General features: G+C 35.5%; 1 protein-coding gene across 3 annotated transcripts in view; it reads left to right on the forward strand.

Moving 5' to 3' along the window:
* SNX13 (sorting nexin 13) overlaps positions 1 to 12,369 on the forward strand; it is a 143,636-nt gene that overhangs the window by 97,600 nt on the left and 33,667 nt on the right. For all 3 annotated transcript variants that reach the window (XM_010835601.1, XM_010835600.1, XM_010835602.1), the window contains exons 14-15: positions 2,476 to 2,580; positions 3,180 to 3,312. In XM_010835601.1, coding sequence (XP_010833903.1) covers positions 2,476 to 2,580; positions 3,180 to 3,312 — 238 coding nt within the window. The remainder of the gene's footprint in view (positions 1 to 2,475; positions 2,581 to 3,179; positions 3,313 to 12,369) is intronic.

A 12,369-nucleotide genomic window follows, 5' to 3' on the forward strand; every position in this document is an offset into this window, starting at 1 on the left:
CGTAGTACCATATGTGCAAATATTTCTTCTATATTACTGTTTTGTTTTTTTTTAAAAAGGGACTTGGTTAGTTATGCCCAATGTTAGCTCTCTGAAAGTATTGCTCACCATACATATTCCAAGGATAAGGCTTAATCCAATTCTGTGTACCTGAGATTATAGAAAAAAATTAAGCTAGATAAATTGAAAATGTTATTTTCAAATTTGTCTCTTACTTCCTAGAAACTGAGTTTAGTGAGCTCAGAGGGCACATGAAAGGACAGAAACTAACTTAAATCATGTTCCTCTCTGATCTTTGTCACATAGTTGAAGCTGTTGAGTTCTGTCCTTACTTCAGGGTGAGAGGGGTCGGAGGGAGGCGGGGAGGGAACACCACACCCATACACAAACAAATAATAGACAAGTGTCCTTTTCTTCTTCCTCCAAAAACCCCCTCACAAGAACCAAAAAAGTACCACCACACTACCTCCCTGAGTTTACTTCTAAGAGTGTTGAATTAACAAGGGACATTAGAAGTTGTATAGCCCTTATGCTGTACATTCATACCCTCCTGTTTACTTACTTAAAAAAATTTTTTTTTTAATTTTGTTCAAGAATGGTTGGTACATAATATTGTGTTAATTTCTGCTGTACAGCAAAGTGATTCATTTACACATATACACATTCCTTTTTCATATTTTTCTCCATTATGGTTTTTCACAAAGTATCAAGTGTGATTCCCTGGGCTATACAGTAGGACCTTGTTGTTTATCATTGTATATATACTAGTTTGCATCTGCTAATCCCAAACTTCCATTCCCTCCCTCCTGCATCCTCTCTCCCCCTTGGCAATCTCAGGTCTGTTCTCTGTGTTTATGAGTCTGTTTCTCTTTTGTGAAGTGAAGTCCCTCAGTTGTGTCAGACTCTTTGCAACTCTGTAGCCTACCAGGCTCCTCCCTCCATGGGATTTTCCAGGCAAGATTAGTGGAGTGGGTTGCCATTTCCTTCTCCAGGGGATCTTCCCGACCCAGGGATCAAACCCGGATCTCCCAGGTTCTAGGCAGATGCTTTACGTCTCAGCCACCAGGGAATAAGGTCATTTGTGTCATGTTTTGCATCGTGCATAAAAGTGATATGGTAATTTGTCTTTCTTACTTGGGTTAGTATGATAATCTCTAGGTCTATCCATGCGGCTGCATATGACTTTATTTCATTCCTTTTTATCTCTGAGAAATACTCCATTGTATATGTACCACATTGTCTTTACCCTTTCATCTCTCTATGAACATTGAGGTTGTTTCTATGCCTTGGGTATTGTGAATAGTTCTACTTTGAACATAAGAGTGCGTTTACCTTTAAATTACAGTTTTATCTGGATGTATGCCCAGGATACTTACATACTTTTTCTTCTCTTCTTGATTTATCTATTCTGTTCCTTAGATAGTCTTAACAGCACAGAGAAATTGCTTAAACAATGCATTTTTTTGTTATTGTCTCTAAAAGTTACCATCATTTAATCACTCATTTATTCTCCATATCCTTAAGACTTAAAAATACAAAAGTTAACATGCTGAGTAATGTCTGTAGTGTCTGTCACATTATGCAGCTTGAGATGAAAGTTATTGAAACAAAGTAACTTTTCGAACTTTTTCTGTCCCTTATCATGCTGATACTTTGCTGCAGTATTATAAAACTGAATTAGGATAAACATGGTCTCTTTTAAGTGCCATTCAAAAGGATTGTTTCTAGTGTGAAATGATAAGTAGCAACATGGCATACTCTTTTGACATTTTATTAAATACACATCTAAGACTACTGCATGCTCAACGCTAACTGGTAGTGACAGTTATTTCCTATGTGCTGGACACATAAGTCTTACATAAATCTCTTTTCATCCTCACTATAATCATATGTAGTGTTTATCTCCATTTTACAGATTGAGTTAATCATATGTAGTGTTTATCTCCATTTTACAGATTGAATAAGTGAAGCCTTGTGAGAGGAAACTTGCTTAGCAAAAGTTAAGATTTAAATCCACGTTTGTCTAACAAGTGTGCTGTGTAGTACCTCATGGCCAGAAAAATGCTAGCTCTGATTTCAGCCTTTAAACATCAAGGTGTCACTTACAAACCAAGGATTTTTTGGCAGTTACTTTTAGTACTATGATTCCATTATTTAATTATCCTACTTTGGCTCCCTGATGCGAAGAGCCAACTCAGTGGAAAAGACCCTGATGCTGGGAAAGATTGAGGGCAGGAGGAGAAGGGAGCGACAGAAGTTGAGACGGTTGGATGGCATCACTGACTCAATGAATATGACTTTGAACAAATTCAGGGAGATAGTGAAGGACAGGGAAGCTTAGCATGCTGCAGTCCATGGGGTTGCAAAGAGTCAGACGTGACTGAACAACAAATTATTTAATTCTACTATGAAGGCTTAACTTGGATTTAGAAATTTCAAAGATCAATGCTACTTGTATTTTTCTCTGTTTGTCAGGCATCTCCGAGAGTTACTGTTGATGATTATTTGGTAGCAAAATTAGCAGATACTTTGAATCATGAAGATCCAACCCCTGAAATCTTTGATGACATTCAAAGGAAGGTATTATGTACAACATTTATCACTATATCTTTTTTGAAAACAATGTATATGTCTATATGCATGTAATTTGTCTGTAAAAGGTTATTGAAACGTTATGAAAGTACAGTGTGATAACTAAAAAGATGTGTTATGGTAATAATACTTCACAAAATAGCCAGTTTTTCTTTGCTTATTTACTGTAGAAATGCGGAAAATCCCTGTGCTGGGTTATTTACTTTGAATCTGGCTGAAGTGACAGATACAGATTCTAGAATTTTATGAATAGATGATGTATAAATAACAGATTCATTTATTTTAATATGTGCTTTGAGCCTTTATTTGGATTTGTTTCTTAGAGAACACTGCTTTGTAGAGCATTATATATAACTGCTGTCATGTGACTTGTTTTGCAGTAGGACTCTCTTCAGTATAATTTAGATGCTAGAGGGGCCAGAAAAATATCACTAGTTGTGACATAGTCTTATTACTGACATCTTATAAATATGGAGCCTATAATTCATTACAGTAATACCTCTGTCTACCTTTTGTTGAAATCTTATTATTGGAAATTAGTACATTATTTGTATTAATGATTGAATATCTTGATTTATTTCAATAAGGTGTATGAATTGATGCTTCGAGATGAAAGATTTTATCCTTCCTTCAGACAGAATGCACTTTATGTGCGCATGTTAGCTGAGCTGGATATGTTAAAAGATCCTAGTTTCAGAGGATCAGATGACGGTGATGGAGGTAAGGTAGTGCACATTGTACATTTATCCATTATATATGTATATTCCTGTATATATTCTGCTTACCAAATAGCATAAAAATGTTCTTAAAGCTGAAATATAAATTGTAATATATTTTAAAATCCATGAATAAATGATGAAGTTTACTTACTTAAACTAAATTAAAATGTTAAAATCTGATAACAAATTAGAACATAACTGTTGAGCCTAGAATTCCTTTTTTTTTTTTAATTTATTTTTTAATTGAAGGATAATTCCTTTACAGAATTTTGTTTCCTGTCAGACATCAAGAATCAGCTCTAGGTGCACCCATGTCCCCTCCCTCCCAAATTCCCTCTCATCTCCTTCCTCATCCCACCATTCCAGATTGTTACAGAGCCCCTGTTTGTGAGTTTTACAGCAAATTCCCATTGTCTTATTTTACATATGGTGTTGTAAATTTCCATGTTACTCTCTCCATACATCTCACCCTCTCTCTGTTCCCCTTGCCCTGTGTCTATAAGTCTGTTCTCTGTGTCTGTTTCTCCATTGCTGCCCTGAAAATAAATTCACCAGTGCCATCTTTCTAGATTCCATATATATTCATTAGTATATGATATTTATATTTCTCTTTCTGACTTACTTCACTCTGTATAAGCAGCCCTGGGTTTGTCCACCTCATTAGAACTGATTCAAATGCATTCCTTTTTATGACTGAATAATATTCCATTGTATGTATGTACCACAGTATCTATATCAGTTCATCTGTTGATGGACATCTAAGGTTGCTTCCATGTTCTAGCTGTTGTAAATAGTGCTGCAGTGAACATTGGGTTACATGTGTCTTTTTCAATTTTGGTTTCCTCGGGGTGTATGCCTAGTAATGGTATTGCTGGGTCATATGGTGGTTTTATTCCTAGTTTTTTAAGGAATCTCCATACTGTCTTCCATAGTGGCTGTGTCAATTTGTATTCCCACCAGCAATGCAAGGATTCCCTTTTCTCCACATCCTCTCCAACATTTATTGTTTGTATACTTTCTCATGATGGCCATTCTGATGGGTGTGAGGTGATATCTCATTGTAGTTTTGATTTGCATTTCTCTAATAGTGAGCGATGTTGAGCATCTTTTCATGTGTTTGTTAGCCCTTTGTATGTCTTCTTTGGAGAGATGTCTGTTTAGGTGTTTTCCCCACTCTTTGATTGGGTTGTTTGTTTTTCTGGTATTGAGTTGTATGAACTGCTTGTATATTTTGGAAATTAATTCTTTGTCAGTTGTTTCCTTCCCTATTACTTTCTCCCACTCTCAGGGTTGTCTTTTCACCTTGTTTGTAGTTTCCTTTGCTGTGCAAAAGCTTTTAAGTTTAATTAGGTCTCACTTCTTTATTTTTATTTTGTTTCCATTACTCTAGGAAGTGGGTCATAGAGGATCTTGCTTTAATTTATGTCATTGAGTGCTCTTCTATGTTTTCCTCTAAAAGTTTTGTACTTTCTGGCCTTACATTTAGGTCTTTGATTCATTTTGAGTTTATCTTTGTGTATGGCATTAGGAAGTGTTCTAATTTCCTTCTTTTACATGTAGCTGTCCAGTTTTCCCAGCACCACTTATTGAAGAGGTTATCTTTGCCCCATTGTATATTCTTGCCTTCTTAGTCAAAAATAAGGTACCCATATGTGCATGGGTTTATCTCTGGGCTCCCTATCACATTCCATTGGTCTGTATTTCTGTTTTTGTGCCAGTACCATACTGTCTTGATGACTATAGCTTTGTAGTATAGACTGAAGTCAGGAAGGTTGATCCCTCCAGGTCCATTCTTATTTCTCAAGACTGCTTTGGCTATTTGGGGTCTTTTGTGTTTCCATATGAATTGTGAAATTTTTTGTTCTAATTCTGTGAAAAATGTTGTTGGTAATCTCTGTGAATCTGTAGATTGCATTTGGTAGTATAGTCATTTTCACAACATTTATTCTTCCAACCCAGGAACTTGGTGTATCTCTCCTTCTGTTTAATGTTGTCTTTGATTTCTTTCTTCATTATAATTTTCCATATACAGTTTTTTTGTCTCCTTCAGTTCAGTTCAGTCGCTCAGTCGTGTCTGACTCTTTGTGACCCCATGAACGGTAGTACGCCAGGCCTCCCTGTCCCATCACCAACTCCTGGAGTCCACCCATCCCATGTCCATTGAGTCGGTGATGCCATCCAACCATCTCATCCTCTGTCGTCCCCTTCTCCTCCTGCCCTCAATCTTTCCCAGCATCAGGGTCTTTTCAAATGAGTCAGCTATCCGCATCAGGTGGCCAGAGTATTGGAGTTTCAGCTTCAACATCATTCCCTCCAGTGAACACCCAGGACTGATCTCTTTTAGGATGGACTGGTTGGATCTCCTTACAGTCCAAGGGACTCTCAAGAGTCTTCTCCAGCACCACAGTTCAAAAGCATCAATTCTTCTGTGCTCAGCTTTCTTTATAGTCCAACTCTCACATCCCTACATGACTACTGGAAAAACCATAGCCTTGACTAGACAGACCCTTGTTGGCAAAGTAATGTCTGTGCTTTTGAATATGCTATCTAGGTTGGTCATAACTTTCCTTCCATGGAGTAAGCGTCTTTTAATTTCATGGCTGCAGTCACCATCCATAGTGATTTTGGAGCCCAGAAAAATAGTCGGCCAGTTTCCACTGTTTGCTCATCTATTTGCCATGAAGTGATGGGACCAGATGCCATGATCTTAGTTTTCTGAATGTTGAGTTTAAGCCAACTTTTTCACTCTCTTCTTTCGCTTTCATCAAGAGGCTCTTCAGTTCTTCTTTACTTTCTGCCATAAGGGTGGTGTCATCTGCATATCTGAGGTTATTGATATTTCTCCTGGCAGTCTGATTCCAGCTTGTGCTTCTTCCAGCCCAGCGTTTCTCATGATGTACTCTGCATATGTTAAATAAGCAGAGTGACAATATACAGCCTTGATGTACTCCTTTTCCTATTTGGAACCAGTCTGTTGTTCCATGTCCAGTTCTAACTGTTGCTTCCTGACCTGCATATAGGTTTCTCAAGAGGCAGGTCAGGTGGTCTGGTATTCCCATGTCTTTCAGAATTTTCCACAGTTTATTGTGATCCACACAGTCAAAGGCTTTGGCATAGTCAATAGGTAGGTTTATTCCCAGAAGTTTCATTCTTTTTGTTGCAATGGTAAATGGGATTGATTCCTTAATTTCTCTTTCTAATTTTTCATTGTAAGTATATAGAAATGCAAGTGATTTCTGTGTATTGACCTTGCATCCCATGATTTTGCTAAATTCACTGAATAGCTCTAGTAATTTTCTGATAGTTTCTTTTGGGTTTTCTATGTATAGTATCATGTCATCTGCAAGTAGTGAGTTTTATTTCTTCTTTTTCCAGTCTGGATTTCTTTATTTCTTTTTCTTCTCTAATTACCGTACCTAGGACTCCCAAATCCCGTGTACGGATGAGCCTGGAAGGCTGCAGTCCATGGGGTCACTGAGGGTTGGACACTACTGGTCAACTTCACTTTCACTTTTCACTTTCATGCACTGGAGAAGGAAATGGCAACCCACTCCAGTGTTCTTGCCTGAAGAATCCCAGGGACTGGGGAGCCTGGTGGGCTGCCGTCTGTGGGGTCGCACAGAGTCAGACACGACTGAAGCGACTTAGCAGCAGCAGCAGCAGCAGGACTCCCAAAACTATGTTGAATAATAGTGGTAAGAGAGGACATACTTGTCTTGTTCCTGATCGTAGAGGGAATGCTTTCAGTTTCTCACCATTGAGAATAATGTTTACTGTGGACTTATCATATATTGCCTTTACTGTGTTGAGGTAGGTTCCATCTGTGCCCATTTTTTGAAGCGTTTTTATCATAGATAGGTGCTGAATTTTGTCAAAGGATTTTTCTGCATCTGTTGAGATGTTCATATGGTTTTTATCTTTCAGTTTTTTAATATGATGTATCCATTGATTGATTTGTGTATATTGAAGAATTCTTGCATCTATGGAATAAACCCAACTTGATCATGGTATATGAGCTTTTTAATATGTTGTTGAATTCTCTTTGCTAGAATTTTGTTGAGGACTTTTGCATCTGTGTTCCTCAGTGATACTGACCTGTAATTTTCTTTTTTGTGTGTTGTCTTTCCTGGTTTTGGTATCAGAGTGATTGTGGCCTTATAGAATGAGTTTGGAAATGTTCCTTCCTCTGAAGGTTTTTTGAAGATTTTCAGAAAAATAGGCATTAGCTCTTCTCTAAATGTTTGATAGAAGTCCCCTGTAAAGCCACCTGGCCTTGGGCTTTTGTTTTTTGGGAAATTTTGGATCACAGTTTTGATTTCATTGTTTCTAATTCGCTTGTTCATAATTTCTTTTTTTTCCTCATTCTGTCTTGGGAGGTGGAACTTTTCTAAGACTCTGTCCATTTCCTCTAGGTTGTCCATTTTATTAGCCATATAGTTGCTCATAATATTCTCCTGTGATCCTTTATGTTGTCTGTTGTCACCTCTACTGTTTTCATTTCTAATTTTGTTGATTTGATTTTTCTTCCTTTTTTTCTTGATGAGTCTGGCTATTGGGTTGTCAATTTTATCTTCTCAAAGAACCAGCTTTTAGTTTTATTAATCTTTGCTATTGTTTCCTTCACTTCTTTATTTGTTTCTCCTCTGATCTTTATGATTTCTTTCCTTCAACTGACTTTGGGATTTTTTGTTCTTTTTCCAGCTGCTCTGAATGTAGACTTAGGTTGTCTCTTCGATGCTTTTCTTGTTTCTTGAGGTAGAATTGTATTGCTATAAACTTTCCTCCTTAGAACTGCTTTTGCTGAATCCCATAGGTTTGGGGTTGTCTTTTCGTTGTCATTTGTTTTTAAGAATCTTTGGATTCTTTAAGAATCTTTAAGAAATCTTAATCTTTAAGAATTATTTCTCCAGTAACCTCTTTGTTATTTAGTAATGTATTATTTAATCTCCATGAGTTTGTGTTTTTTGCAGTTGTTTTTTTCCTGTAGTTGATATATGGTCTCATAACATTGTGGTCAGAGAAGATACTTGATACGATTTCAGTTTTCTTAAATTTACTGAGGCTTGATTTGTGACCCAAGATGTGGTCTGTCCTGAAGAATATTCCATGTGCCCTTGAGAAGAAAGTATATTTTTCTGCATTTGGTGGAAAGTCCTGAAGATATCAGTGAGGTCCATTTGGTCTAATGTTTCATTTACGGTTTGTGTTTCCTTATGGATTCTCTGTTTTGATGATCTGTCCATCAGTGTCAGTGGGATGTTAAGGTCTGCTACTCTTACTGTATTACTGTTGATTTTCCCTCTTATGCCTGTTAGTGTTTTCCTTATATATATATTGAGATGCTCCTATGTTGGGTGCATAAATATTTACAATTTTATGTCTTCTTCTTGGATTAATCCCTTGAACATTGGTGTTGTGTCTTTCCTTATTTCTCATAATATTCTTTATTTTAAAGTCTATTTTGCCTGAAATTATGATTGCCACTCTGGCTTTCTTTAGGCTTTCATTGCATAGACTCTCTTTTTCCATCCTTGTACTCTCAGTCTGTGTTTCTGTAGGTCTGAAGTGGGTCTCTTGTGTGCAGCATATATATGTGGGTCTTGTTTTTGTATTCATTTAGTCCGTCTGTATCTTTTGGTTGGTGCATTTTATCTGTTTACATTTAAAGTAATTATTGATATATATGTTCCTGTTGGCATTTTCTTAATTGTTTTGGGTTTGTTTTTGTAGGTCTTTCTTTTCTCTTGTGTTTACTGGCTATGTAAGTCCATTTGGTATTTGTTGTAAGGCTGGTTTGTTGGTGCTAAATTCTCTTAACTTTTGCTTGTCTGTGAAACTTTTGATTTCTCCAATTTTGAATGAGATCTTTGCTGGGTAAAGTAATCTTGGTTATAGATTTTTTTTCTTTCAATACTTTAAATATATCCTGCCATTCAGTTTCTGCTGAAAGATCTGCTGTTAAGCATATGGGTTTTCCCTTGCTGCTTTTAATATTCTTTCTTTGTATTTAATCTGTGTTAGCTGTATTAATATGTGTCTCGATGTGTTTATCCTGTAAGGGACTCTGTACTTCTTGAACCTGATTGACTGTTTCCTTTCCCATGTTGGGGAAGTTTTCAGCTATAATTTCTTCAGAAATTATCTCAGTGCCTTTCTTTTTTTCTTACTCCTCTGGATTCCCCATAACTCCAATGTTGGTGTGTTTAATATTGTCCCAAAGGTCTCTGAGGCTGTCCTCAATTTTATTCATTCTTTTTCCTTTATTCTGCTCTTCAGCAGTTACTTTCACCATTCTCTTTCAGCTCACTTATCCATTCTTCTGCCTCAGTTATTCTGCTATTGGTTCCTTCTAGAGTATTTTTAATTTCAGTAATTGTGTTATTTATACCTGTTTGATTATTCTTTATTTCTTCTGTGTCCTTGGTGATTATATTAACTGTGTTATTTCTTGCATCTTTTCCATTCTATTTCAAAGACTTTGGAGTATCTTTACTGTCATTATTCTGAACTCTCTTTCAGGTAGATTGCTTATTTCATTTTTGTTTATTTGGTCTTGTGACTTTCTGTCTTATTCTTTCATTTGTGCTGTATTTCTCTGTCTTTTCTTTTTTTTTCTTTTTTCTAACTTGCTCCACTTTCCCAGGCTTTAGGGTTATATTCCTTCTTCGTTTTGGTTTTGGCCCTGGGAGGGAAAGGTTGTTGGTCTGAGTGGCTTGTATTGACTTCTTATTAGGGGTGACTAATGCCTGTGTTCTAGTGGGAGGAGATCAAGCAGGTAGGTAATTACAGAAATAATGGGACATATACATTCACTTCCACACATACAGTCATAACGAAAGTATTCTAAAGAAAAGAGTATAGGGGATAGACTTAGTGAACAAGGGAAACCAAACGTGATATTGATCAATTAAAAGCAGAGCTAACTAATGCTCAGTCTGGAAAGCTGAGCCTAAGCAGATTGCCAACTGGGGAATACAGCAAAGAGAGCACAACAATTTAACTTACATAGTGAAGAAAAAAGAGTGAAGGAAAAAAGGGAAAAGAAAAGAAAAGAAAATCAAAGAGGAGAAGGGCGAGAAAAGAGAATTTTTCTTAAAATTCTTGAAGCATGTTTTCAAAGGGATTGTCACCCCAATATTTTTATGGTAGTTTCTTTTTTGTTTGTAAAAGTAATAATTGCCATGATTAATGATAGGATCATTGAGAAGATTAAATGAGATAACAAGTGATGATTCTGAGAATGTTCCATAAACTATAAAACATTGTAAAAACATTTTTTTCTGTTTTTAATTGTATTCTGTTCCAAATCCTGTATAATATAAGCTAGAAGAAGCTACAAGTCATTTATTCCAGTCTTTCAGTTTTCTTCTGTTCACATTGTGTAGTGAATAAAACAGACTTTAAGAGTGATAACACTTTGATTTTACTCTTTTTCTACTACTTATTACCTATGTGATGTTGGCCAAACACTTAATTTCTTTAGGCCTCATTTTTCTCAGTTATAAATGTAGACTATTATTCTTCTTGTAGTAATATCCTACCTCAGAGTTGTCACATTTTAATGGAATTCTATATGTAAAAATGGTATATAAACCAAAACACAAATATCGGTGTTTCTTCATAGTAAATAATTGGCTATTTAAGAATAGTGCGAGAGGCAGCCCTTAGACAATTTGCAGACTTTAGGCCTGATGACCATTTTTACTAGTGATTCAATGCAGAAGTACTTACTAAACTCTAATGAAGTATCTAGGATTTGATAAAATTTCTAGCAAATAACCAATGTAAATACAAAGTAAATGGGAAAGACTTTACTAAGTATTTAAGAGAGTGCTTTAATTATGTTCATTTACTTATAAATAGAGTTAATGGACAGGACCACTTAAAGTTGGAGATATAATAGATGTAATTAAGTGGTTAGCACTGCTTTAGCAAATGCCTCTATTTTGGAAACTTTCTAGCCTCCCCTCTTTTCTACTCATCCTCCCCACTCCTTATTCGATATTAGTGAGACTTTACTTTTTAAGTTATAGAAGAAATATAGTTACAAAAATTTGTATGTTACAATAGCTTTTATATTGATTGATGATCTAGTATCTTGCTTATTTGTAAAACTGAAATAGTATTCTGTTAACTGTATTTGATTGCTTAATGGAGGGAGTTTTCTATTTTTAAGAGTACTTCTCTGCCAGCTCAATAGTAAAATCAGTGTACTTCAAGTTTATTATATATTGTATCTATTTACTATCTCTGTTGAAAAATCTTTTACAGAGCTGATATGAAATTTGTAGTAGAAACTCTCCTTCCTTAAAGGACTATTATAAATGTTTTCATTGTATATTTTAATTTTGTCTACTTTAGAAATTTGCTTAGTGTTGTGAAATGGAATTGCTATCTGACCTAGAAAGAAAGAAGATAAATTAAATCATAAGCAGCTAATTTATAAGCATCCATGTATTATATAATGATCATAGTAGCAATATATTCTGTGGGAGTAGTTTTTGATCCTATAGTGTAAAAACTCTTCCAGAATCTTCTAAACTGACTTTTAGCTTCCATTTATATTTGTCTTGTGACTGATGGAAGCAAATTATTTATGTGATCTCAAACTTCCCAAAATGTCATACTTATTTAAAACACAAAGTAGATTAGGAGGTTTGTTTTTTTTTTTTTCCCTGCAGCTGATTTTGATCTGAATCAAATGAACTTTTCTTTTATGTCAGCCATTGAGTAGTCCCTCACACTGGAATCATTGATTGTAGTTTGGAATTAATATATACACATATATCTTTTATCTGTCTGGGACATTGCTTGCTTTTTAACATTCCGTGTCCTAATTAATGAGCTCTTACATGTTTTGTAACTGAGAAATTGCCTAATACTTTTTTGAAACCATGTTAAGAAAGTATATGTAATCATGGGTATAACTTGAAACATTTTTATTAAAAATGGGTTTTATGTGTATTTGTGAGTGTTTAGGTTTTAGGCATTTGCTACAAGTTTTTCAAGTAGTAATGCTTATAATTTTCTTCTTTGTATAGGATTAATTAAAATAGAC

Source organism: Bison bison, unplaced genomic scaffold (assembly GCF_000754665.1).
Source record: "Bison bison bison isolate TAMUID 2011002044 unplaced genomic scaffold, Bison_UMD1.0 scf7180017864044, whole genome shotgun sequence".
Lineage (NCBI taxonomy): Eukaryota > Metazoa > Chordata > Mammalia > Artiodactyla > Bovidae > Bison > Bison bison.